At 45.0% G+C, this 26,887-nt stretch overlaps 1 protein-coding gene across 1 annotated transcript in view; it reads left to right on the forward strand.

Moving 5' to 3' along the window:
• Positions 1–26,887, forward strand: part of LOC138481718 (mediator of RNA polymerase II transcription subunit 1-like) — a 1,164,040-nt gene that overhangs the window by 705,807 nt on the left and 431,346 nt on the right. The window contains exon 12 of the mRNA XM_069613834.1: positions 16,055–16,179. Within this exon, the coding sequence (XP_069469935.1) occupies positions 16,055–16,179 (125 nt within the window). The remainder of the gene's footprint in view (positions 1–16,054; positions 16,180–26,887) is intronic.

Here is a 26,887-nt window from a genome sequence, read left to right on the forward strand (position 1 = left end):
TATGTATGTTACTGGAATTTTTGACTGTTTCCAATACCCACCATAGTACATTATTGGGTGAGTGATTGGCAGTCATGTAGTGGTTAACCAGGGGTGCCGTAACCACTTTGCATCGTATGCGTGATCGATGTTCCGCAATCCGGATATGCACTGATCTGCTGGTTTGACCAACATACCGAAGTCCGCACGGACATTCAATGCAGTAAATCATGTTTTTGGTTTTGCAATTGGTCAGGTTAGGAAAGGTCCATACCCGGTCATTTATTTTGAAATCTTTCATTTTTCTTGTAAAGGGGCAGACACTGCATGAGCCACATGGGTAGTGGCCCTTGACCGAACGCAGGTCCCATAGACGAGTTTTAGGTTGATTCTTGCTAAAGCTGAAATTTATTAGTTTGTCTTGAATGTTGGGAGCCCTTTTAAAAGCAAACCGAGGTAAAGGTTCACCCGGAAGATCCAGCCTAATTATGTCCAAATGTTTTAGGATAAGTTTCTTGATTCGAAAAGCTGAAGTGCCGTGTGTAAGAACACAAGTCATGTTGTTGCTCTCGGTTTGAGGTGTTTTGGTAGTGATTAAGGGAGCACGATCCGTGCATCGTGCCAGTTTCCTAGATCTCTTAATGAGGGTTTTGGGATAGTCTCTCTCGCGGAGTCTAGTATCCAGTTCATCCGCTTGTTGGTTAAAATCATGAATATCAGTACAGTTCCTTCTTACGCGGAGATACTGCCCGTACGGAAGGTTGTCCTTGAGGTGCCGAGGGTGGTCACTTGTGTAGTGTAATAATGTATTTCTGGCACTAGATTTTCTGTGTAGGCTTCATTTAAGCTGGCCATTTTGATGCCCAATGGTTAGGTCAAGAAAAATTACTTGGTTGTTGGAACGTTCAAGTGTAAATTGAATATTCGCATCAATCTGGTTCAGCCAGGAAAAGAACTCTAAGAGTTCATCCTCTGGTCCTTCCTAAATAAAAATGATGTTGTCTATGTACCGCTTCCAATGTAAGATAGATTTTTGGAAAGGATTGGATTCGCAAAGAATGTGTGAAATTTCAAATTTAGCCATGAAGAGAATAGCCAAACTGGGTGCGAAAGCCGCACCCATGGCGGTTCCTTTTATTTGTAGGAAGAAATCCCCATTGAACTCAAAATAATTTTTACATAGTGCTATTTCCATCAATTCTAAAATAAAATTAATTGGCGCACTCTGTTGGGTATTGGATTCTGTCAGTAGTTCCAGCATGCATTCCAATGCTTCTGCCTGGGGAATGCTGGTGTATAAAGAGGTTATGTGACTAAGATCCGTTTGTTAGGATCGAATTCCAGATGTTCGAAAATTTGAATAGTGTTCATAGTATCCCGTAGATAGGTACTTGTTTTTGTGCTCAATGGTTTGAGAAACGTATCAATAAATTTGCATAGTGGTTCTAGTAAGGTGCCACAGCCTGAAACTATGGGACGTCCAGGTGGGTTAGTGGTATTTTTGTGTATCTTAGGAAGTGCATAAAGGGGTTGGGGTGCGACCTTGGCTAGTTGTTAAGAAATCGTATTCATTTTCCGTGATCCAGTTGCGATCAAACGCATATTTTGCTACTTGGTCAATTTCCACTTTGATGTCCTTCGAGGGATCTTTTTTCAATTTTTTGTAGCTTGCTGGATCATTCAATAAGTTAACCATTTCCAAATATTGGGTGTTAGTCATGACAACTATCACGCCTCCCTTATCTGCGGGCTTGATCACAATGGCATCATTGGAAGCTAATTCTGTAAGGGCTTGGTTTTCTTCTAAACTCAAATTGTGCTTTATATGAAATCTGTTGTCGGAAGATTTTAGGTTAGATACGTCCTTGAGAACCATTTTCTCAAATGTCAAAATTTCCTTAGGTACTTGATTGTCTTGCGGAGTGAATGTTGAAGGACATCGTAGACCGGAGTCCTGCTCCTGTGCTCTCTCAGGGGCGTCTTTAAAGAAAGATTTAAGCCTAATGGTTCGTAGGAATCTGCGCACTTGCATTTCCATAGAGAACCAATCAGTGCCTCTCGTAGGAACGAAAGATAGTCCTTTGGATAGAATAGAGATTTGTGCTGGACTAAGACACAAGTTTGCCAAATTGAAAATGGGTATTTTGGGTTCCGTATGACTCAACGGGTGCGTTTAGATGACATCAAAGAGTCAAACTAACCTGTCTCTCTGAACCATACGAAGGACACGCATTTTATACAATTTGCAACAGTTAAAACACAAAGGTTTTGTTACTGAGTCGACCCCCCACACATGATTGGTTAAACCTATACAATGTAACCATATTCCCTTCAGTTCCCACACTTCTTATTGCATACATTCATCTAAGCACCTTCCGGTAAGGATGGCGATGGTTCTTGCCTTGGATGACTTCGAAGCCAAGAGGTGCTGCAGAGCAGGTAAGGATGGCGATGGTTCTTGTCTTGGATGACTTCGAAGCCGAGGGGTGCTGCAGAGCAGGTAAGGATGACGATGGTTCTTGCCTTGGATGACTTTGGAGCCGATGGATGCTGCAGAACAGGTAAGGATGGCAGGGCAGGATCTGATGAGCGTCACGCTGCAAAGGCAGAGAAACGCGAAGCGCATGCCCTTTGTCGGGCGTGGTTTAAATAGCAAGGCGGTATCCCAGGTGTCTTTGGGGCGAGCCTCACCCTGAAGGCTAGACCACAGAATGCAGTTCCCCAGTATTCCGCATAGGGGGCGGCCATGCTTGTCCTCTGTCCATAGAAACCCCGTCCCAGCAAGCGTTCCCTATGCCAACTGCGCCAGGACTGGCTCCGAGGCATCCGAGGGGACCCGAATAAGGTCCTTAGGGCCCTGTGAGCCCTTGGTGGGGATAAGATCGTGACATCCTCTGGCCGAGGTAAGGGGGGGGGGCAAGATGATGGAGGCACTTGTGGGTAAGCGCCAGGGCCTTGAAGATGATTCTCTGCTTAATTGGAAGCCAGTGGACCTGCCTCTTGAGTCCTGAGATGTGGTCTCTACGCGAGAGACCCGTGGTGACCCTAAGGGCGTTATTTTGAGCAATCTGTAGTTTAGCTATGTTTTTTCCTGATGTTCCAACAAGAAGGGCATTGCAATAGTCCAGTCTCGAGCCACTTATTGCCCTTGTGATAGTGAGACAGTTTTGCTGAGATAGGTAAGGTCTAACTGTGATGAGTTTGGAGTGGTAGGCTGAGGAAGATGCAATGGCGTTGACCTGCCTGTCCATAGTTAAGTTAGGTTCGAGGTAAACGCCCACAGTCTTGATCACCTGAGACACATTGATGGGAATATTGTCGACAGAGAAGCAGTTGTACTGCTTGTCCAGCTTGCCCAAGGTGGACTGGGATACAATCAGCAGAAGTTCAGTTTTCATCAATTCAGATGTTTGGAAACTGTTGGAGGGCCTATTCTGGAAAAGAGTATTGGGCTTACCGACATCAACTCCAATGGAAAGTGTGCGTAAGGAACTAGGCCTATCGTCCCTTTACATATCTACGGTCTGGAAATCCCTGACACTCCTCTGCAAATGTCTGCACCCCCAGGAAAGAAGTGGATTTGTGGCAATTAACGAAGCAATCAAAAGACAATTGATTCCGGTCCTAACCAAGTGGCAATTAATTTGTTTAGAAATCCTGAATACCATAGCACTAAAACCAGACAATCTCATGTTAAATCCGCTCATGGTAAAGGGAAAACTCTTGGACTGGGACTGGATAGCCACCCTGAACAGGCTCAGTGCTTTGCCATCAATCACCCAAGGCATGGACGAGCACTATTGCAGAGGCACCGTCCACCCTTACTTGGATAAATTTCCCTCAAATACGGAAAGACAGCGGTTCTTAAAATTCAGACTAAACCTCTTCCACACAAGAGAAGTCTTAGGGAGAAGAACCAAAAAAGAGGAAAAACCCAGTCTGCTGTGTCGAGGCTGTGGGCAAGAGGCTGAAACCTTACAGCATCTAGTGATGAATTGTGTTACCTTAACTAAGTTCAGAGAGAAATGGTTGGGGACGCACCTTTCAAATTTAAGCACTTTAACCTTGCAGGACAGGTGGCTAATTCTGAGAAGGGGGGAAAAGTATCTACGACCCTGGCTCTGTTGAACTTTGAGAGAAACCTTTACAATTTTGGACATTTAGTTATTTTTCTCGAGTTATACTGTTCCCCCCCTATATATATATATAATTGATGTAACTGTGTTTTTTTTTTTTTTTTTTCTTCTTCTTCTTCCTTTTCTTCCTTTTTTTCAATTCTTTTCTTTTTATCTCCACAATGCATTTTAAGTTTCCTTTGGTAACTAATTGATGCAATAAAAAAAAAGAAGTTCAGTTTTCTCAGTATTGAGGCATAACCAGTTATCTGCCATCCAGGATTGGTTTGTAGAGTAGATTGAATTGAGGGTGTTTGAGTCCGACGCGTAATCGTCCGAAAGGGGGATTAGTACCTTTGTGTCATCAGCATAGTTTGTGTACATGCCCAGGGCGTCAAGGATTTTCAAGAGAGGTCTGGTGAAGAGGTTGTATAGTGTGGGGGCAATCCAGGAACCTTGGGGCACACCGTATTTAAGGATGCTAGGTGTGGCACACTAGGATTCTGAAAAAACCTTAATGGCTCTTCCCTGTAGGAAGGAGGTTATCCAGTTGCAGGCCCTAGGCGAGAAGTTGGCCGCGGTGGTGAGGTGGTGACACAAGGTCTTGTGATCAACCAGGTCAAAGGCCGCTGACGGGTCAAGTAGCAGTAGGAGCACAGGTTTGCCAGCGTCTCGGAGGTCATCCATTTGGTTCTTCAGATCAAGGGGGGCCGTTTCAGTGCCATGACGCGGCCGAAAGCCTGATTGGCGAAGACGGAGGAGGTGTTTGTCCTCTAGAAATGTTTGCACTTGCAGATAGGCTGCCTGTCAAGTATATTAAGTAGGGAGGGGACAGTATTGATGGAACTATAGTTCCCTGGGACTAATGGGTCTAGGGATGGTTTTTTAATGAGCGGACAAACCCATGCTTCTTTGAGTCCAGAGGGGACATGGCCCAACTGGAAGGAGGCATTAATGAAGGCCGTGATGAGGGGGGCAAGGGATGGAGCGCAGTCTTTGATGACTTGTGCTGGGCACGCATCCCCTTTGAAGTTGGAATGTTTAATAGAGTTGATGAGTGTGATGACTTCAGGGACGGTCACATCCTTGAATTCAAAAAGTGGAGAGTGAGTGGGAGTGGTGGGTGGGAGTGAACTACTGTGGCTATTAGCTATGAGGTTGGAGAGAGCTTGCTGGTGAGCAAGGATTTTAGAGTGCAGGATGTCAAGTTTATTCAGCATGGCTGACTGAATATTATTACACCACTCATCCTTCAGAAAGGGTGTCCACATTTCATTCTAAACTATGCGACTTACCATTCCAGCCCACCCACATGGTCCCAACCCGTACCTTGACAACTCTATTGAAAACCCATGATCTATCAGTGCTCCTTTCCCTTCAAGCAACCTGAATCAGGTTTAATTGTCCGGCCCTAAAATTCAGCCTTACCAGGTGGCTGGAACCCAACCGTGATTCAATAACAGACTCCTATATACTTGGAGATTGCATCTCCCCTTCATAATTCACGTAGGCCATAAAAAAGGCCTGCCCAAAAATGACTATCTGATATTCATCACAGCTGCTGCTGTCTTTCCCCAACTTTGTAAAACTAGTTTCTCAGTCAGAGTTCATTTTCCCAACCCAGGTTTTCAGCCAACACAATTCCTAACTTATCAGAGAACTCTGCGGCAAAAACAGATCTGTATATTCATGCTGCCCAAAACCTATTTCTCTAGAGACTTCTGTAAGAAACTCATGGTGGCAACAGTAAAGACAGACACAAGTGATCACAGTTCAGGGGTGTTTATTAAAGTGTAAAATGGGTGACAAAACGCCTGATCTAAACCTAAATCGAAGATAGGAGCAAACTACAACCATCAAATTATAAAGCAGTCCTAGTGACGTCTTGTCAAATAAATAAAAAGAGCCTATACTAAAGAAAAATGATTGCCAATCCTTACAACTAAGTTACAAGATAGTGTGGGAAAATGTTCTCAATAAAAGAAAGAAGTGTTCACCAAATGAGAAGTCAGGATGGTATAGCTGGGTCTCCCGTGCCCATGTTTTTTAGCATGGGACAAGGCAGGACCTCCGAGCCCAGCAAACTCCTGGGCCTCACCATCATGAGGTTACAGTTCCTTTCAACAATGCCAGGAACTTCTGGGGCCAAGTCTCTTTCCTGCAAAAGTCTCTTGCCTTAGAAAGACGGCTGTACCAAAACAATAAACAAACAAAAGTTTCCTTGGCAATCTTTTCACGTTGGGCGACTGCTCTTCGCCTCTTGGATCCCCCTCAGCCAGGCTCTGATCCTTCTTACAATGTTAGCCTCCCTCAAGCCGGTTCACTACGGCCTTTCACTCAAAAACATATGATATGTTAAGTTATTTATAACGCGCTTAATACCATGAGTTTCCAAGCGCGGACCCGGGAATCGAACCTGTGTTGCTCCATGTTGTCTTGCTTCCATGTTGCCCCTGTGCTATCCTACCGAGACAATCACTTAACCTTCTCGATGGCCTTTTCACCAACTATTCATTGAGTAGATCCCTCAGCCGGGTTCACATTTGTCACAGTTCACATAATCTCTGGCTCTTCGCTTTATTTAAGGTCGGGTCTTAGCCCCTAGTTAGGCTTTCCTTAAAGTCCCCAGCCAGGCTTCACACAGTTTTATTAATATCTGGTTCTCAGATGTGGCCCTGGTTACTTGGACTTGTAGGCATCCCTCAGTTGGGTTCACATTTGCCAATTTCACAGTTCACTCCAAATATGTGTCAAAGACTTTTGAGTGTACGAGGGTTTTGCTCGACCCTCGTAGGACCACTTTGGCACGCTACACTGGCCCCTTCTAAGGCCTCTTAGTCTTCATAGTTTCAACAAAAACAACACTTCACCAAAAAGGCTTCAGAGTCACGTGACGCCTGACCACTCTGCTTCGGAACCTTTTCCTAGGGTTCCTTTAAAGTTCAATTACACAAGTTCAGGTTTCACTATCCGTCTTCTCCGACTCACCGGCTTTGCTGAACTGTTGGAGTCTCTTGTCTCAGGAGTGAAAGGCGGCACCACGGTAGCAAGCGCTTATCCCCACTTTGACTATCAGCGCGGGAGGTCCCCATGTGCCATTGACACCTGTCACACCACATGCCAGCTGGACTTCCCAGTCTTATGATTTCCCTTTCAGAGGCTTTGCGGGTCTTGGTGAAAAGGGCAAGGGTGATTCCCTCCTCCTCGTCTCTCCGCCTTTCTCCTCCATTTGAACTGCTGGTTTGGAATAGCTGCTTCCTCGTGTTCGGCCTTGCTCGAAGTGCAATTTCGTGCTCCCCTTTTATCCCTGTGGGGAAGGGGAAGAGCCATCAGGTGTGCATAGTTTTTGTCAGTTGCCTGATTCTGCCTGATCCTTGTGTTTGGACTTGTCGGGTAAACGGCTCGGGTGTTAGCCCTTTGTCTGTCACGGTGTAGGAAAGTGTTTGTGTTGGAAAAGGTGTAGGGGGTTAGAACTTCTGAATATCCTATGGGGTAGGGTGGGGAAAAGGTGTTATATTGAAGGGGGTCCTTTGTCTCACACGTCGGTATCCCATGTCCACTCCCTGAGGACCCCTCATCCAGGTGAGCCTCCCGCACTGGTCCACCCCCAGGAACTGGATCCAATAGCGATGGCCTTGTCCTGGCCACCAGGATGACAGATCCCCGGGGACTAGCAGGTGAGACACCTTCAGGTTTCTCACACCCCCATGTATATGTACCAATACATGTATGTTCAGGACTACCGCATCCCCTCACACTAATTTTCCTGTTGCAAATCTCCTACCTCGCATGCACATGTTCGAGCTCCTCGCTGCCTGGTTTTTAAGCACTATGTGGCCTAACACACCTATATTGCGTTTATATTGTATCAGCAGTTATGACATTTATCTTGCTGCGCACATGCAATTCGAAAATGTATCAACTATAACACAAACAGCATTAAAACTAACACATTTCTCATTTCCATTAGCTACACTGGATGTATGCTAAAATGCCACATTAAGTCAACATCACTGTCACCCGAGCCACCAATATGGCACACACAACTCAAACTTCTCTTTACCGTGGGACCCTTATCAACTACCCCTACAGAGTTTGTCAGGGGGAAAAGGATTTTAAGTGTTCTGGGCAGGGAGATGGAAGACTTCGGACTTAGTGGAGTTATGCAAAAGACAGTTAACTGCTATCCAGCGGCAGATGTCCGAGAGGCAGACTTTTTTCTTTCCTGACTTGGCCATGGAGCTCTCTTTGAAAAGCAGTCATCCACAAAGAGATGGTATGGAAGCCTAGAGGGCAAGGTGAGCTTACCAAGGGAAGAGGTAAAGAGGTTTAAAAGTAGAGGGCTAAGGGATGAACCTCAGAACTCCCCCTGAGAGAGCAGTATACCAAGAGGTTTCAGGTTTCCAGGAGATGGTTTAATTAGAGATGGAGGCAATCTAGGTGAGTGCATTAACCAAGATACTGAGGTCAGAGGGCTAGCTGTAGAGCGGGGTGTTCCAATGTCAAAGGCTGAAGAGCGGCTTGCAGAACTCTGACTGAAGCAGCTCGTCTATATGTTTTCAATAACTAGTGATCCTACCAAATAGTAGCAGAGAGGTTTCCTGCACTGCTTGGATTAGCATGTGGCTTTTTGAGGATTGGTAGGACAGTGACTAGTTTGTAGAAAGTGCAGGATATTTTCTAAGTAAGGAAGAGGTTGGTGTGTGGGTGAGATTAGCAGAATATAGGTGTGATGTTGTTGATCTTTGTGGAGCAAAACATTTAAAGTTATTGTATATAATAAGGGAAAACTGCGGGTGTTGCTATACTATAGTATGTTTAAGAGATTGGTTCACACTATGCCTGTTCTCTATCTTTTTTATATTTTTCTGTGTCATGGGGCTGAGTTGCACTGCTTACCATTGTTGGTGCTCGGACTACAATACTGTGCTATGGATGTTAGGCTGTTTCTATACAAGTCCTCAAAGCAGTGAAAAGGATATATATATATACATATATATATATTATCTTTCATTTGGTGACATTTTAACCATGTTTCGTGAATTGTCTTATTGTGCAATCTATTATACTGATATACTTAATTCACTCCAGTATTGGCATGTATGCGCTTTTACCCCAGTCCAATGTGGCTGCCCTGGTTTCACGGTATAGCGGCTGATATGTGGAGATGGGCAAAAATGGAAGAGGGACAACACTGCAATATGTATTGTGATTTTTTCCTCCGGTCCCCTAACGTGACCAAGCGCTCAGGGAAGCGTGAAACGCCTGGTTCAGGACCCTTCCTTGGCGTCCTGCTTTGTTTGCTGTGTGTGCTTTTGCCTTATTTTTACCTTCATTAAACTCGTTTCTCGACTTGGATTCGAGTTTATTTTTCTTGGGATTGCCAGTACCTCATGTTTGGAGTGCATTTTTTTTCCTCTGCTGTGTTCCACGTTATATCTACATGGAGTGTTCCATGTCATAAATCAGCACCAGGAGTTACCATTTTTCAGTGGATTTTGCGCGATTTTCTCACAATCGCTCATGTGGGCTCTAACGCTGCAGCTGGTGGCAGATTGTTTGCCGACTGGAGTTTGAGTGCGGCACCCTCTAGGGAGTTGGAACTGGCTGCCCTCTGATGTCCGCTTTTGTAATGTCTGCTGGAGGACGCACGGACAACGGCTCACAGGTAGGTGTCAGTTCAGTTTCTTTTAATCTCCCTAAGGCTTACACTGTGGTATAGTGCCTGTTCCACTCACTCTGCACCTTCTTCTACTGCTCCTGCATATTGATCCACGTTATTTTTACTGTGGGCAATTTTGCCTTACTGAGGTTACTTCCCATATATTTTTACATCTTGTTTTCTGGTAAACGCTAAAGATATTTTTCTTTGGCTTTTTGGCAATCACACACGCAAGCATGCAGGACGCCAGGGTGGCAGCCCGGCCACTCCAGGCCAGGGATTTATTTAATGAGAAGCAGGATTTACCAACAGTGCTACCCAATAGTGGGGCCAAGAAGATTTTTAACACTATTTCTACTGAATTAACTTTACTTCGAGAAATTGGAAAATCTCGCAAGAAGGAGATCTAAGTGGTGGGAGGAGCACTCCCTGCAAAATTACCTTGATGTGGGTCGCGTGCCCCGCGGCCTACGTATCATGACAACACCCTTATTCGAGGACCAGGATCCACGTATGCTGGAAGAATGGGGTGATGCTAGCAGCCATTGTTCTGCGCAGTTTTTGAAGATTCTGGTGAAGTATGCCAATTTAGACCGTACTGCTGTGCTTTTACATCTTGAAAAACTAGAGTCTGAATTGCTTGATTTCCCCAGTACTGAAGAGGGAAAGAAACTGCGAACTAAAATCGAAGAAGATCTGATTAGCTATGAAGAGGAACTTAAACTGCGCAAACATAGAAAGTTTATCAGACACAAAACAGACTATGAATCAGGACGTGCTCGACAATACAACTATTGCCAAAACAACTGGGCGATGCTGAGGCTATTTCATCAGAGTCTGATGTCTCTGTCTCAGAAAATGACGAAATACCAGTCAAATTACATTTTTTAGACGAAATGATACTTTTGTGCCAAGACGGAAAACATCATCGGAGAGGCAGAGGCAGAGCCCGTGGCAAGAGCAGAGGGAGAGGAAACAAACAGAAATTGGCAAAAGGAAAAAAAACATGTCAAGGCTGTCGTGGGAAACGGCTCCGATGTACATCAACAGGGCAGGTCAATACGCTCTGGAGCAAAACAGTAACCACTGAAAATATGAAAATCCATCAAATTATTAACATGTCTTCCCACATACTCACGGGTCCGCAATGATCACTACTCCCACTAGGCTTGAATTTCTGCCCTACTACCACGTTTGACTATGTTGAGTCACGTTTGGACTTTGACAAATTCCTACGCAAGGTCAGACTTAAAAAGTTTTTTTCTATTAATCCACCACGGGCCAAACCATCTATGTCTCGCACTGGCCGAACTGACCTCTGTATTTCTGATATCCCTACGTTGACCGATCTGGCTTGTCTCAATAATGAACTATTTGACCCCTCAACCTTCGACCCTGCTGACTTTGGCATTGATCCCAATTGGGATATACGTACCAAACTGAAAAATAAGTCCAGGTTCAATCCTCAATTTGCTGTGGGGGGCTTCATTGAGGCATTCCATGACCTTTGCGTCAGTGACCTTCGCAAACTACGGAAGAAACCCTTTAACCATAAACAGAATTTGACCATCTCTCAATGTTCGGCCCTAAGCGAACTACAGAATCTGTCCAGCATTGTGATAAAACTGGCCGACAAAGGCTCTAATATTGTCATCCAGGACAGGGAATACTATGTACCTGAAGCCAATCGTCAGCTACGGGATCGGTGCTGCTACTCCAGGCTGCAAAAAAATCCTTTTTGTGAAATCCAGTCGGAGCTCGCCTCTTTATGCACCAAGTGGGCCGATAAATGCCTCATTGAGGACGAGGTGGCTACATTTCTTGTTCCTGCCAGCCATACCATCCCTACAATATACTTCCTGCCTAAGACACAAGTCTTTGACTCACCCGCCAGGCAGACCTATTGTCACTCTGTGGTTCCCTTTTAGAACATATGGCCCAGTTCATTGATGAGACTCTGTTCCCGTTGGTTTCGGTTTTACCTTCATATCTACGGGATACCAAGGACTTCCTAAGTCATATTACTGATATACCTTGGGAGGAGGGACTAATGTTGGCAACTCTCGATGTTGTTTCTCTCTATACTTTTATTGATCACACGATTGGGTTGACAGCTTGCAAATATTTTTTGGACACTCGATCTCTGAACTTTCTAGGGCACAGTGGTATGATTTTGGATATGCTTTTGTTTTGTTTAACCAACAATGTTTTTCTGTTTGAGGGCTCCTTTTATCAGGTCAGAGGTACTGCTATGGGCAGTACCTTTGCTCCGTCATACGCCAATTTGACCATGGGGTGGTGGGGGGCTACTTTTTAGTCTGATTTACTTTCATTTAGTTTTCCTACACAAATTATTGGTTGGTGGCGTTACATTGACAATGTTTTTATAATTTGGAAAGGAAATGAAAGTGAGTGGGGATCTTTTGTGGACAGTATCAACAACAATGCTGTGAATCTGAGATTTACTGAATGTCACAGCTCCACTGAGATTGTATATTTGGATGTCAATGTGAAGCTTGACAACTTAGGCATTCATAAATCCATGTGCAAAAAACCCACTAATACAGGCCTCCCTTTGCATGCCTCTAGCTGTCATCCGCCATCCTGTAAGAACAGTATCCCTTATGGCGAATGTATTCGCTTTCGGCGCAACTGCACTGATATTCTGGAATTTGACCGGTGCTGCAGTTTGGCGGCCGCTGCCTTTTTACAACAGGGCTATCGCAAAAAGATTATAGAAATGGTCTTTGTTAAAGCATGTGCACTTTCAAGGGAAAAACTACTGCATGGTCCTACCAGCAAGAAAAATAAGGACCATGATGATCCCCGCCTTATTGTCACATTCAATAATGCATCATATGATGTTCGGAAGATTATCATGAGACACTGGTGTATTCTTATGCTTGATAAAGATCTTGGGCCAATATTGCCTAAGTGCCCTATATTGACCTACAAACAAGCACCTTCTCTAAAGGACAGACTGGTTTCAAGCTATCTCTCCCCTGTTCAAAACCACTCTACCATGACCAACTGGCTACCGGGTTTACCAAAAAGCTTCACTAAGTGGCAAAAATGTAAGGCCTGTCCACATGCCACTGCCTGTAAATCATTTATACATCCTATTACAGGCACTGAATTTAGGATAAAACATCAACTGCGACACCCCCTTTGTAGTGTATGTCCTTGCATGTCCCTGTCGGAAATGGTACGTAGGGTCCACCACATGTATATTGAAGCTCTGAATTTTGCAGCATCTTAGAGCTATTAAGAACCCTATGTACCCGATGGCTAAACATTTCGGGCAGGAGCATGACAGTAATATTCACCTTCTTACGTTTTTCGCTGTGGCCCATGTCCCGACTCACTTGAGAGGAGGTGACCGAACCTTGAAACTGAGAGAACTGGAAACCAGGCTCATTTTAGATTTTGATACCAAATACCCCAATGGTCACAACGTGGCTAAGGAGCTGTATACTTTTATGGGAATCTGATCATTCTGTTTCTCTTGCCTCATCTTTTCTTCTTCTTGTATGTTTGATCTTTGATTCTGGCTACCCCTAGTATTTTATTTGATACTGCTTCTCTCAGGTACAAATAAGATACACTGCCCAGGCCTGGTAATGCCCTATCTATTTTAATTTTACCATCTGTGTTATTCAATCAGTCATTTTCTTTCCGGTTTCACGGCTGTCTTCCCTTTCTGATGTATTAGGGGAATGTAACTTTATGACTATGTGATGATATGTTTATTTTAAAATCATCTTTTCTAAATTCTTTCTATAGATATTGCCTTCTTCTCTCCATTCATCACCTTCTCTCCTTATCTGTCATTCTATAAGACCCAGCACTGTCTGGATTTCCTGTTTTCATATATTTTCTCTTCAACATGCAGGCACTCTAACAAAGAAACTAAAACTAATATGTTTTTAGACCTTAGGATGTATAGTGCTTTTATTTGCACCCTAGCCTGTAGCCACATGTATTTTAATATGGAATCTTATGATCGGAAGACCTTGGAATATACATGCACTCACACTTTATGATCACTGATCTCTTTGATTGACTTTTGCTGCTATGTCGCTATGTTTACACAAAAATGCACTTGCACTTTATGCTGTAGCTATGGGTTGCCTTACTTATGAGATCGTCCACTATTGCATTTTTACTTTATGGCTCTTCTTTTGAAACATGCTTTCAATTGATGGTTGCATTTTCTGGCAATGATGCATTTACCTCTAACAGCCAACAGAGGCTCTATATTTCGAGTGCCACTCTATATGTGAATCTTCTTGATTGCTCACTGCTGCCATGTTGATTTGTTTACATGGAAATGCACGTGCACTTTATGCTGTAGCCTTGGGCTGCGCTTTCTTTGAAAATGATGCATTCATTTTTTAAATAGATATCTCTATGCCAGGATCTGCATTCGTAATCCTTAATTTTTAATCATGGGATTTCTTAAGGGAAGGGAAGAAAACAAAAATATATGTATTTTTTAGTTTTTTGTTGTTGTTTTTTTACATTTATTATGTTTATCTTTCATTTGGTGACATTTTAACCATGTTTCATGAATCGTTTTATTGTGCAATCTATTATACTGCTATACTTCACTCCAGTATTGGCATATATGCGCTTTTACTCCAGTCCAATATGGCTGCCCTGGTTTCACGGTATAGCGGCTGATATGTGGAGATAGGCAAAAATGGAAGAGGGACAACACTGCAATATGTATTGTGATTTTTTTTCCTCCGGTCCCCTAACGTGACCAAGCGCTCAGGGAAGCGTGAAACGCGTCCTTCAGGACCCTTCCTTGGCGTTCTGCTTTGTTTGCTGTGTGTGCTTTTGCCTTATTTTTACCTTCATTAAACTCGTTTCTCCACTTGGATTCTAGTTTTCGAGTTTATTTTTCTTGGGATTGCCAGTACCTCATGTTTGGAGTGCGTTTTTTTTCCTCTGCTGTGTTCCTATATATATAGATATAGATATAAATATAGATAGAGAGAGAATGAATACCAAATGAGACCTGCTCAAAAGGTAAGTAAATGACATATTCCAGCTGAATGTGATTATGTGGCAAGGACATAAAAATACCTTTTTATGGTGGTTGCTGCCTATCGGTCCCACCTGAAATGCAAAGACCTGCCTAGTGAACAGTAACTTTTACTGCTGTTTAACACTTTCCCCCACTGCTAAACCAAATGGAGGTGTCGGTGTGCGGGCGGCAGACCTACTGGAGAAAATACCAAATACTCCATATAACTTTAGATCTGCAATGGGTTTTATTTGGTGAGTGTTTTAAATCCTAACATTTGCTTGACTTGAGTGAGCCATAAAATGGCCACCATCTGCTGGAGAAACCTTTGTTTGGAACAAAACATATTTTGTGTACATGGATCCTACTCGCTGCAGTGAAATTGTTTTCTGCTATTAAACATCTGCTAAAAAGCATTGGTTCCCCAGAAGGTACAGAAGTGGGAAATCATTAATAGTTCAAGTCTTATGATACTCTTCTACAGTGCAGGTCAATCTATGAGCATTGGTGGTCCAGGTGAGATTGAATTGTTTTTAAATTTCAGTTAATGATGATCTTCAGTCTCAACCAGTTGCCACAGGCAATGAATGCCATTCCTGGATAGCCTGTTTTTAATAACTCGAAATATGGACGACTCTGATGATACTTTCACAAGTGTTGTCCTCTATTTGTGCTAAAAGTTAGTGTTTACATAACCAGGACATTGGATGTTGAAAAATAAAATTAAAGGTGCATTGGTAGCCTGGAATGAATGACAGTTGATAGATGAGGCATTACAATGTGTGCACAAGCCTTCACCATTTCTCCAGCAAGCATTTATCATATAGGAGAGATTGAACTGGGGAATGCTACAAAGGCAGGTAAATGACCATATACAGCCCCAATCTGTTCCTTTGCACTGCCAACCCCTTGTCTGAATTTGTGCACTAGGTGTATGGGTGTTGGTGGGTAGTTTACTACAGGGCTGCAAAATAAGAACTTTATGCTCAATCTCTTTATATTTTACAAAGGAGTGTTAATATTGATTCTGAGCATAGAAAAAATGAATGTTTTTTTTATAGATACTTGATTTGCAAATGTGTTGTAATCTATGGTCAACCAATGCTCTGGAATTGTCGATTTCAAGTACAGTATGCATGGTACAAATCAATACAAAATTAAATAATATGTAGTTGAGCAAAGAAAGTTAATCATAAGTAAAGAACATTTTAAAATGCATTAACATCTATGATTGATTACATTTTTCTCGTTCGCACACACTTGTAGGGAACCAGAATTTCTGCCTCTAACCGATGAACTCTGCATGGATTTGCCGGCCTGCTTTTTCCTGACCTTTCTGCAGCCTGTCCCTATAATGATGTGCCTTATACGGAAAATGCAGAATATTACTGGTACAGCATGTTTATTTTAATGTGTGCTATGTGTTTTCATTACTATTGCTTTGCTATTCAAATTTTGAATAAAATTTTGAACAAGATTTGGGGGACTACGTTTTGTAAGAGATTAAACTATTTTAGGCATTCAAGTATCTTTCTTAATACAGAAAAGCAACTTTAAAAAACATAGAAACCCGATTTAAAGCGAAGTAGACCTTTGTTTAGCCAACTAGGCTACATACAAAAAACTTTCAGCATCCCAAAAATATTTTGGAACTGGTGGTATCTTTTACCTCCTGGAAAGCCCCCACGCAGGGAGTAACCCACTGAGATGAAGGGCTGCTTTTTACAGGTTAATTGTTCTGTCACATTTTCCTTGGAGAAATCAAGATTTTTAATGAAATGTTGTTTGGCTCATGTGTTCCTGTTAGGCAGAATTATATGCAGTACCATTTAGGAACACCACACACAATTAAGACTACAAGTGACAGTACAAATTCACCTTCGGTACAAGCCTGTACTACACAGTAAAGTGGTAGCGATGGCTGAGAAGCCAGACTTATCTCAAGAGTAAGTGAGCAGTATCAATAGTTACACAAAGGACAGCAATTACTATGATTCAAACAAACACTGACTCAAGGTTTCTGAGTAAATGAATGTACATTTATTTACACTTCAGTTGTAAAACATTTCACGAAAGTAAAGCACTCTAAAAATCACAGTCTTAATACTCCACACCACTCCCAATAGATTCTGGACAAGTTAAACTCAAAAATGAAGTGTGAGCAAAATGACACTACAGCAATTCAAAAAAGGAGGTAAAAACAAAGTTAGGCTAAAATTGAGCAGGACCAACAGGTAAGTAAGTAGGGCAATCTAGAAAGAGGAACTACAGTGATGGAATCAAATCAAAAAGGTTTAGGGCCAAAATCAATAGAACAAAAGTGTCTTTGCTCAAGATCACACAGTTCAGGGTAGTTTGCGGTTAAGTCTTTGCCAAGAGTTCTGGACGAAGTTGGTCATCAGAAAAGTTAGTTTAAAGAGAATAGAAGGACAAGCCCTCGGATTGACGAAAGGTTTCACACACCTTCACCGCGGCTGGACGAAACAAACAACCGGACTTGCACAGTACCTTCAAATGGAGAAGAAGTTGTAGCTGAGGCGGACGTTCCTGCAGGCTCACGGTTCCTGTAGCGACTGTCGGACTGACATGAAGTAGGAAGACTGGAGGGTCCTGCACTGTCCAGGAAAGAAACCAGCAGCAGAGCAAAGCAACAAATAAAAGGTGCGCTCCTTAAAACCCAAGCAGGGTCCGACCTTCCTTGCTATCCGGCCCACTGTAGCTCTGTACAGCGAATTCGACCAGAGGGAGTCCTGGCTTGTAGTTTGGGCAAACTGGTTGGTCCCACCAGCTCAGGGGAAGAAGATTCCTGGAGGATCTTCTCTTGTCGTTGGAGTCTGAAGATTCGGACCTGCAGCAGGGCTTCACCGGGTGGTTCAGTCGTTATAAGGGTCCTCTTCTGTCAGCTCCTCGTTGGTTCTTTCGCTTCAGCGGCGACTCTTTCCAGTCCCAGATACCTGCTTTTATGCAGTTTTCCCCCATTCGCACAGCCTGGCTGTCAATCACACAGCAGGGTGGCTAACCTGGCGGGACAGTCACCTAGCCAATCAAACAGGAGTGCGACTTGGGTTACCAAGGGAACCAATGGCAGGGGTCCTAAAACCCCTCCCTCACATCCTGCCTACCCAGACTTTCAGGCGCCTTAAGGAGGGCTTCTGTGCAGAAGCCCCCGAAAGGACGGCGTACAAATGAACCAAACCTGGTAAAACACGAGAAAGACATTTTCAAAAAGAAATGGCGACTAAACTCAGCCTGAACTGTATAAAAACATATATGGTCTAGCGGGTTTAAGTTTGAGACTACCAAGATAGCCTAAAACAATACCAAGATTATTTAAGATAACTGTGGTATGAAAAATAGGGTAGTTACCACTGCCACCAGCCAAGTCTTGATGAAAAGGGAGTGAACCAGTACCCCAAGAGAAACAGACAAAAAGGGATAAGTAGTAACCCTTTCCAGTACTCCATGTAAGATGGTTTGTACTGGGTCTGTGGTTTTCAAGAGACTAATAAAGTCAATGGCAACTTTATATGTTCTGGGAGACAGTAGTCAGTCCCAGAAAATGGAGTGTGAGTTGGGAAGTCTAAAAGACAACCCTGTGTCACTGCACTGAAGGTGCTGTGTAACACACAGTAAAAAGAAGCCTGTAGAGTAGGTGAGGCTCCACAGTCCAAGAACACACACAAATGTAAAACGCACACAGCAAAAAACATATAAGAGTGGGAAAAAAGGTTCACACTCTTACCAGGTGAAAAAAAAGAAATCCAGCAAAGATGCTGAGGGACTCAGTAGGTAAGGGAAATTAGCCATTCAGAGAATTCTCCCTAACAGTTCCTGGATATCTACATCATGACCTCATTCAGCACCCAACGCTCACCTTATGCAACACATCATCTGGAATCTCTGCATGTCTCACTCTCTATAACCTGTTGTGAATACATGACTTGCATAGCTGCCAATTTTCCCAGTTTCAAGTGGGTCTCTTCAAGCTGGCCCTGGTTTTTTAATCCAATTGCATGCTGAAACTTGTTGTTTTGGTTTCCCATAGTAAGGGTAAGTCTCAGCCCACGGTGGGGGAAAAAAGGATTTTCTCGCAGAGACCCACATAGAACTGGGAAGATTTGGAGCTATGGACTAAGGTGGCGAGGTCAGAGCATTGATCAACCTTGGGCACCAGCCTATCATGTGCAGCGGTGGCACCCTAATCCAGCAGCTGTTCCAGCATGCTCTGGTGGGGTCCCCATCCCTACACAGAGAGAAAAGCTTTATCACGCCTCGGCCAGAGCTCCAGAATGGCAGCAGCTGCTGCCCCTGCACTTGGGTGCCTGCCTCCCACACAGGGCAGCGTCCCCCCAAACCCAGAGGCAGTCTCTGCTTGCCCCAGCAGGGCCTCTGTATGTCCCTGGAGGGAAAAGCTTTATCGCACCCTAGAAGCATGGGTGCCTTCCTCGCATGTGGAACAGCTGCCCCCCTGCCCAGCAAAGGTCACTGCTTGCCCCTGTCCCTCCCTGGAGGGGAAACCTCTATTGCTGCCTGGCCAGAGCTCCAAGATGACTGGGGTTGCTACCTTTGCCCTTGAATGCCAGTCTCCTACGTGAGTTGACTGACTGTCCTCCTGCCCAGCGATGGTCTCTGGGGGCCTCAGCAGGGTCCTTGTACCTCCTGAGAGGGAAAAACTGTAATGTTCCTCGGTCAGAGCTCCAGGAGCTCCCTGCGTGCCTGTCAGTCCTTTGCCAGGGTCCTTCCTGCTCAGGTCCATTTAAATGCATAGCACTACCAGATGGCCAGGGTTTTCTTCATGCCCAGGTCCATTGGAATGCATGGCACTACCAGATGGCTGCTCTCAGAGCCCAGACATCTGGTAGTTGGGCCATAGAAATGAATGCACGGACCAGATTGCCCGGCTGCTCTGAAAGTCCAGATGGGAGTCAATTTGACATTTTTCTCCGGTTGGGTCTATAAGCAGGCTGGACGCTTTTACCCAGACCTCCCCCCTCTGCCACCCAGGATACACTGATTACAAGAAAGCTATCACCTTCCCCTGTATTACTGTAGACAGTGTGTCAGGGTCCTGTCTGTGCTCCACTTAGTTCTTGCTGCCTCACGGGGGGGGGGTCTGTGGAGTGACGCTGTTTGGTGAGGTCGGTGCAATTCGCTCAGAGGATTCAACATGGCGGTCAGGTCAGTCTCCTGGAACGGTGGACTCCCTAGCAGGACCGGCTCCTGGACACATATGGCCCCCGCATGGGGAATTTCCTCTTTGGTGGTGCAACCTGACCGGCTCAATGTCAGCTGGGATAGCCCCAGGGGGCAGGTGGCTCTCTGCTCCATCACCCTTACATCCCCCTGGCAGCAGTTATGCTGTGTTCGTGGGGCAGAGGGAGATTGACTGCTGCCATGCTCAGCCCTGGCAACTGTCCCAGCTACTCTTCAGGGACACCTGAGCGGCGACGGTGGACGGAGCCCCCTGCTCCCGGTGCAACTGGCATGGACTTTCCTCAATGTGCCCAACCATGTCACACTGCGGGGCGTAGAGGCTGATGAAGGACATCAGGTGATGTTGGTTACCCACCCAATCCTTCCCAACGATCCCAGAGAAGGCGGCACGAGACCTGTGGAGAGTTCTCTTCTCTTTTCTTTGTGAAGGACAGGGCATACAGGAATGGGTACACCCGAGCGAGGGACCCGATCCTTGGAAACCATCACAGTTCCGTCAGTGTCCGGTGAGCTCTCGCTGGTCCCTGAAAATCCGGGGGAGATGGTGTAAATCTCGCGCCGGGATGCACCCATATCCGCAGTAGGTTCCCAAGGTGAACAGCCTCTGGCATGTTGAAACACTGTGGATAAGGGAAGTCGACAAGTCAGATCTGTGATTTATGGATGAGGATTGGCTCTAACGGCTGGGGGTTGGCTGGGGTCAGCCGGGGTGGCGCTGGGTGCCTGCTGCAGCTGTATGAGGTCTCCTCCTTACCCCCCGGGGGCGGAACCGACTCTGGATTTGAGCCAGGCCCTTCTGGTGGATCGGACAAGCTGTGCTGGTCGCCTCCCTCTGTTCCCCTCCTGGGGTTCATGGCTGGTCTTCTGTCTCAGCTGAAGCCTAGCAGCTGACTTAGAACTTGTGCGGATCAGGGGAATCTGACTGTTAAAAAACAAAGCATCAAGAAGGCCCACGGCAGGTGTTGATGCAATGTGATTTTGCCCATTGCTCTGAATGTCAAAGTGAAGCAATTCATTGAAACGTGGTGGGACGGGGTTGCCCACCACAAAGAACCACACTGCCTATGGTAGTAAGCCCAAGGGTATTTATTAAAATACAAAGGGTCAGAATGGCTTCTGTTCATGTTCTTCAGGGCCTACTGGGTCCTCTTGGGAGACTTGGCGCTAGGGCCGTCCCTCTCTCTCCACTTCCCAGGCCTTATCCCCACCTGCCTAGTCCAGGTGTCCCTAATGTAAGCAGCTGTTGACCGGTGCCACCTGTGATCTTCTCTGACTGGGACTATGGATATTTCCCTAACACGATGGCTACCTGTCTCCCTAGGGCTCTTCTAGGCTTTTCCGAACCTAGCCTGCAAAGTAATCTGAAGAAGTAATGAATGGTGTCTTCTTTCGGCCAGTGTCATGCCTGCTCCTTTCACACGCTTGCGTACCTGACTCGTCGCTATATTGATCTATCGGGCTGTTCTCCTCCCACCACATCACTGTCCCTCCAATCTCCCATTGTGCCTTTTCCACCTCTACCCTTCGATCTTACTACTTTTCCTACTCCTGTTCTTACTATTGCTTGTACCTCCATCTACCCCCTATCTCCGTTATTATATCCTCCCTCCTTCCTCTCACTCCACTACTTACAATCTCGGTGTCACTCTGCCAATAGCTACTCCTTTTCTCCCACTCGCTGTCGCTCGTCCCACTCTCTCTACTCCTGTTCATATTCTGCTTCTACCACTACCCCTTTACTACATTTACTTCAAGACACTCTGGGACATGGTGCCCTGCTCACCTCTTCATTAGCCCCTGTTCAAACCCTCAGGGACACTCTGGATTTGGTGCCCTGCTCGCCACTCTACCACTCTATACCACTCTACCACTTATTCCCTTCACTCTCTACTCCTGCAACCTATTATCTTTACTCTTGATTACTACTACCTCCACCATTACTACTACTCTTGTCTGCTACTCCTACTCTACCTCTACTACTCCCACTCTCCCCTGTCTTACACAAATGCTCCACAGACCCCCTCCTTATAATAGCCTCTGCACTCCTTTCACTCTCATCTCCACTGGTCTCTCGGATATCCTCCACTGCCTCCTGTCCTCACGCAACTACCGCTGCTCTGGTGTCTTCCTCGCAGCTGATGTGCTTCTCCTGCCTGGGTGCTGCCATCACCTCCGATAAGGAGGCTGGGGGAGCATGCCTGCCTGCATTCAGGCACCTTTGCTGGGTTGGGGTGGGCCCCCCCCCCTACCCCCCTCGACAGGGCCATAATGCAGGCCCTGTCACAGTGACGGGGACCAGTTTTCAGCATCGTCTGGTATGTAATTGCCCCCTTCCATGGCCGTTGACAGATCCAGAACATACTGGTTCTGTAGAGTCATGAATCGGATCACGCACATCTTGCTCTTGATCGTGTGCAGCCCTTCCTCTGTATCATTCACCAACTGGATCATTTCCCACCTCACAATCTGGAAACATTTGGCATTGGCTGCAACCTGGACTCCTGGTAGCAGAAGGGAGGAGAAGAACACCTCTGTGTTGGTGTACTAATATTTGTCTGGGATTTTTTTCAGCAATTTGGAGGAATCGTCCAACAAATAATTTCTCTCCTGCCATTTTCTCAGTGTGCGCTTCTCTCTCCTCACTTGCAGGGGTTGGAATGGGGACTGGTTTAACTGTGCGGTGACAGATTTGGGTGCTATTGTCAGTTGGGCTTCAGGAACCACAAGGAATCTGAATGCAAGGTCGTTGGTGAACATGTGCCTCTCCATGATGGTGGGAGATGCGTCTATGCCCGCTGACTGCACATCCAGAAGAAGTCCATAAGAGCTGCTGTGCCCTTGCTGAAATCAGGAATGAACAATGTCTTATTGCACTTGCTGTTGGTACCCACTGGAACAGTTACATGCCCTTGAAAACAGAATTTGTATTCGTCCACCACTTCCACTTTCGCTGTAACCTTTCAATTTTGAAACATACTTGGACCATATAGGAAGACAGTTCTTGTTGGTGGTCCATATCACTTCTTCATTGAACCCTGCCAACGCCCATGCCGTGCAGCTCACTACCGCCTCCTCCCATCTGTATGACCCGAACAGTCCGTTCATGCTTAACATTGGGTGCACTTTGCACCGCAGGTCTCTTCCATTTTTCTCCCATTTCTCTTCTTTATCCATCAGCGCAACTTGTACGTTGTGACCCTGTAACGTACTCCAACCCCAACACATTGCTAAATGAACGAAACACTTGGCTTCCCGGGGTGACATCTCCTGGGGTATTAACATTTTATTTTATTAACATTGACATCCTGAGGCGTGAGGGAGGAGAGAGCAGACGTAGCAGCTCCCATTTGACCTATGCTTCCGCACTCAGCCATTGTATCAAGAACAACCCCTTTATACTGGTCGTACTCTGCTGCCTTCTCAACCTCTTTCCACTCGAGACTTCCACTGCCATGTGACTGTTTCCACTTCCTGCATTTGTTCCATATAGAATAACCTTCTTGAAAAAAAACATAATGACCAGAACCATACGTAGAAAATTCAACAAATCATTTCTTATACTACACCCCCTTTATATGACCAACCCATTACAACCCCTTTATATGACCAACCCATATAACCTGTTCTAGCACGCATATACACACCTAAAAGAAAACCAATAGATATACACAGATATACCAATAGATACACACAGTGCTAAAATTGCACAATGCTTGTGACGAGACATCTGCAGGGGGTGAGAAGAGCAGGTTAAATATACAATATTCATATCATTATGCATACGATTCTTCGTATTACTCAATGCAGCAACAATAGCATGATACCAAGAAATAAATATTACAGTAAATATAAATACAAATTCTTTAATAAATTTAGAATCGCTCTGAAGGAGCTGAGGTAGAAAAGATATATATTAAAAGCGTAGAGGTAGTGATAGAGAAGGTATGCACACAAATAGTGGTATCAGTGCAAAGACTAGAAGACAATTACTTTATGGCACAGACAAAGAATCGGGATAAGGGGGTGCTGTATGGGGAGCCTTTCGGACATCGAAAGGTGTACCCAGCAACGCAATTCCTTTACTTTGACTGCAAAAGGAGTGGCATAAACGGCTGTGTAGGGACCGTTCTACCACAGCGCACTCCACCTGCGAACAAAGGTCTGTACAAACACAAAGTCGCTGGGGTGCAATTAAAAAGGTGGCGAGCTCGAAGTTTCAAGCGCAGCGCTGCTTTCTTTTCCTGTTCTTCTCAGCGCAATCTGTCAAGACAACCACTTAATTGTTTTGATTAACTGGCACAAATACATTTTAAGTTCATGATCCAGAGTGGACGCAGCACTGTGAGCATCAGAAGTACTCCGCATAGGTGAAAGCGGCATGTGCATGCAACTCCCTGTCACAATTTCGTCAGGGGTGAGGTGATCATCCTTGCAGGGCTGTGTACACAAACTGAACAGGGCCATGGGCAAACAGTGGCCCCAATTCTTTTTTAAGGTACCGCACAATTTAGATGATTTTGCCATTTATCCACTCAACAATACTGTTGGTTTGGGGATGATATATCGGGCACATCTTATGGTTGATTCCTAAGAGAGCTGTGATTTCTTCAAAGAGCTTGTTAAAGAAGTGTGTGCCATTGTCAGAGTTAAGTGCCTTGCACACTTCCCAGCAGGGAAACACTTATTGCACTAAATGTTTGGCAGCTGACTTAACATCTGGATGTGCACATGGTCCAGCCTCAAACCAATGGGAGAATGGACACATGACAACAATTAGGTACCGTTATGTGTTGCACCATTCTCCTATGTCAGCGTAGTCAACATGCAATTCACGGAATGGTCCACTGGGGCGTTGTGTTCCTCACAGCATCCGCAATGTTTGCCCAGTATTTTTCTGTCTGATAAACGGTACAGTTAGAAATAAACACTTTGACCATTTCTTGAATGTTAGGCACATATCAATCCTCCTATATGTCTGTAGCAATGTGTTGCTTTGATACATGCGAGGGGTAGTGAAGCTGCTCAAAGGCAACCATTACCAATTCCTTGGGCATTCCAGTCTTACCTGTGAGATCCTGCCTACACATCAGATCAGTGGGAGATTGTTCACACCTTTTCTGCCTTAACAATTTTTCATCCCGAGGTTCCTGCCTCTGTAACTCAATGATTTGGGTGGCTGGTACTGCAGTATATGAAACCTGTAATTGTAGCTGCATGCTAGCTATTTGTCGGTACTCTGTGATATCTGGTACTGGAAGATAAGCAGCTAATGTGGCTGTCTGGTCCACTGCCTTGTTACTGAGAGAGATTGGGTACATGTTATTAGCATGAGTGGCGCACTTGACAGCGACAAAGTGTAGGCCCCGAGAGAGCATATATCAGTCTTTCTAACAGAGCAGCATGTTGCACCGGGGTCCATCTGCCCTTCGGAACCCCCTCTGCCACTGTGGCAACCCAGAGTGAACGTAGTAGTAGTAACATATGCAGAATCTGAGTAAATGGTACCTTGACATCCTTGAGATGCTTCTAGCACTTCAATCAGAGCAATAAGCTTGACAGCCTGGGCAGAGTAGTGCATAGGTAATCTTTTCTTCACCAGTACTTCATAATCTGTCTACTAGATGGACCACCGCCACACCTTTGTGCCTCTTGCCCGTGTCCTGATTAGTAGTTACTGAACCATCAATGACCAATATTTCTCCGTCCTCAAGAGCAGAGTCTTTAGCTTTTGGTATGTCATTGTCAGGGCCTTCATATGTGACACAGTTGTGCACATTATCCACGTCAGTGATTGGTTTAGTAATGAATGTGGCTGGGTTCACTGTCTTACTTTGTACAATATGAATTGATGGATGGACTGGCCAATATTACCTCATATCCGGACGCCCTCTGTATTGTCGGTGTGGATTTGGCCCTTTCTACAATGGCAAATACTGTGTGCTCTACATATGTCACAGAACATCCCATTGTTAGAGGCAGACCTCTCAATAGCAAGGGCCGCGGCAGCCAAAGTCTGTTCACAGGGGAACTGTCCTTGCATCACCAAGTCCAACATGCCACTGTAAAATGATAAAGGTTTGTGGCCCGTCCTGCTGAGTGGTGAGACAAGCATGGTATAAAGAGAGACAACACAGAAAACAGAATTCAAGTTTCAACAAGCTGTATTAAAATGTCAGGATTGTGTAAGGCCTAAATTGCCCTATAACGAATGTGTGCATTTCTATATCCTAAAGAAAACTAAGGAAAGTCTGAGTCTGCAAGTCAAAATCAAAGTTATGTCTATGTCCCAAAACCTGTACGTGCACTCAACTCACATCTATAAATAAACAAAGTGTGGGATTTCTTTTAACCAAAATAGTGTTAAAAATAAACTCTTAGCTGCTCTCGGCTTAAGTTCTTCTTGGGCCTTATACTTCATGCTTAATATAGTTCCAATAACTGTTGGTCTAACCAATGTTCTGCCATATCTTGAGGTTCCCTTCCCCAAGTTCAATTTACCACAGTTCACCAAAACTGGGTCTTGAGGTTCCCTTCCCCATTGTTTCTCCCTCCTTTAAGTTCTCAGGATTCCTTTCCCCAAGACTATACTCTAGTACTCAATTGACTTGCCACAAAGTCTCAGGCTTCTCACCATCTAAGGCCCCTTCTTGGCGCAGTTGTCGGACCATATGTTTCACCCATCACAGGTCACGCAAACAGGAGCTCTGTGCTTCTCCTTGACTTCATTTACACTGTAGGTGAACTTCACAGAGGAGAACTCCCAGGTCTAGGCTCAGTTGTCGGACCACACAGTCCATCAATCACAGGTTGCGCAACCACATGTTCCTCCCCTTTTGCCTCTGTTGCACTCTTGTACATCAGTCTTTTGCAAGTCTCCTCCACATT

This window comes from Ambystoma mexicanum, chromosome 5p, assembly GCF_040938575.1.
Source record: "Ambystoma mexicanum isolate Mex_15411 chromosome 5p, UKY_AmexF1_1, whole genome shotgun sequence".
Lineage (NCBI taxonomy): Eukaryota > Metazoa > Chordata > Amphibia > Caudata > Ambystomatidae > Ambystoma > Ambystoma mexicanum.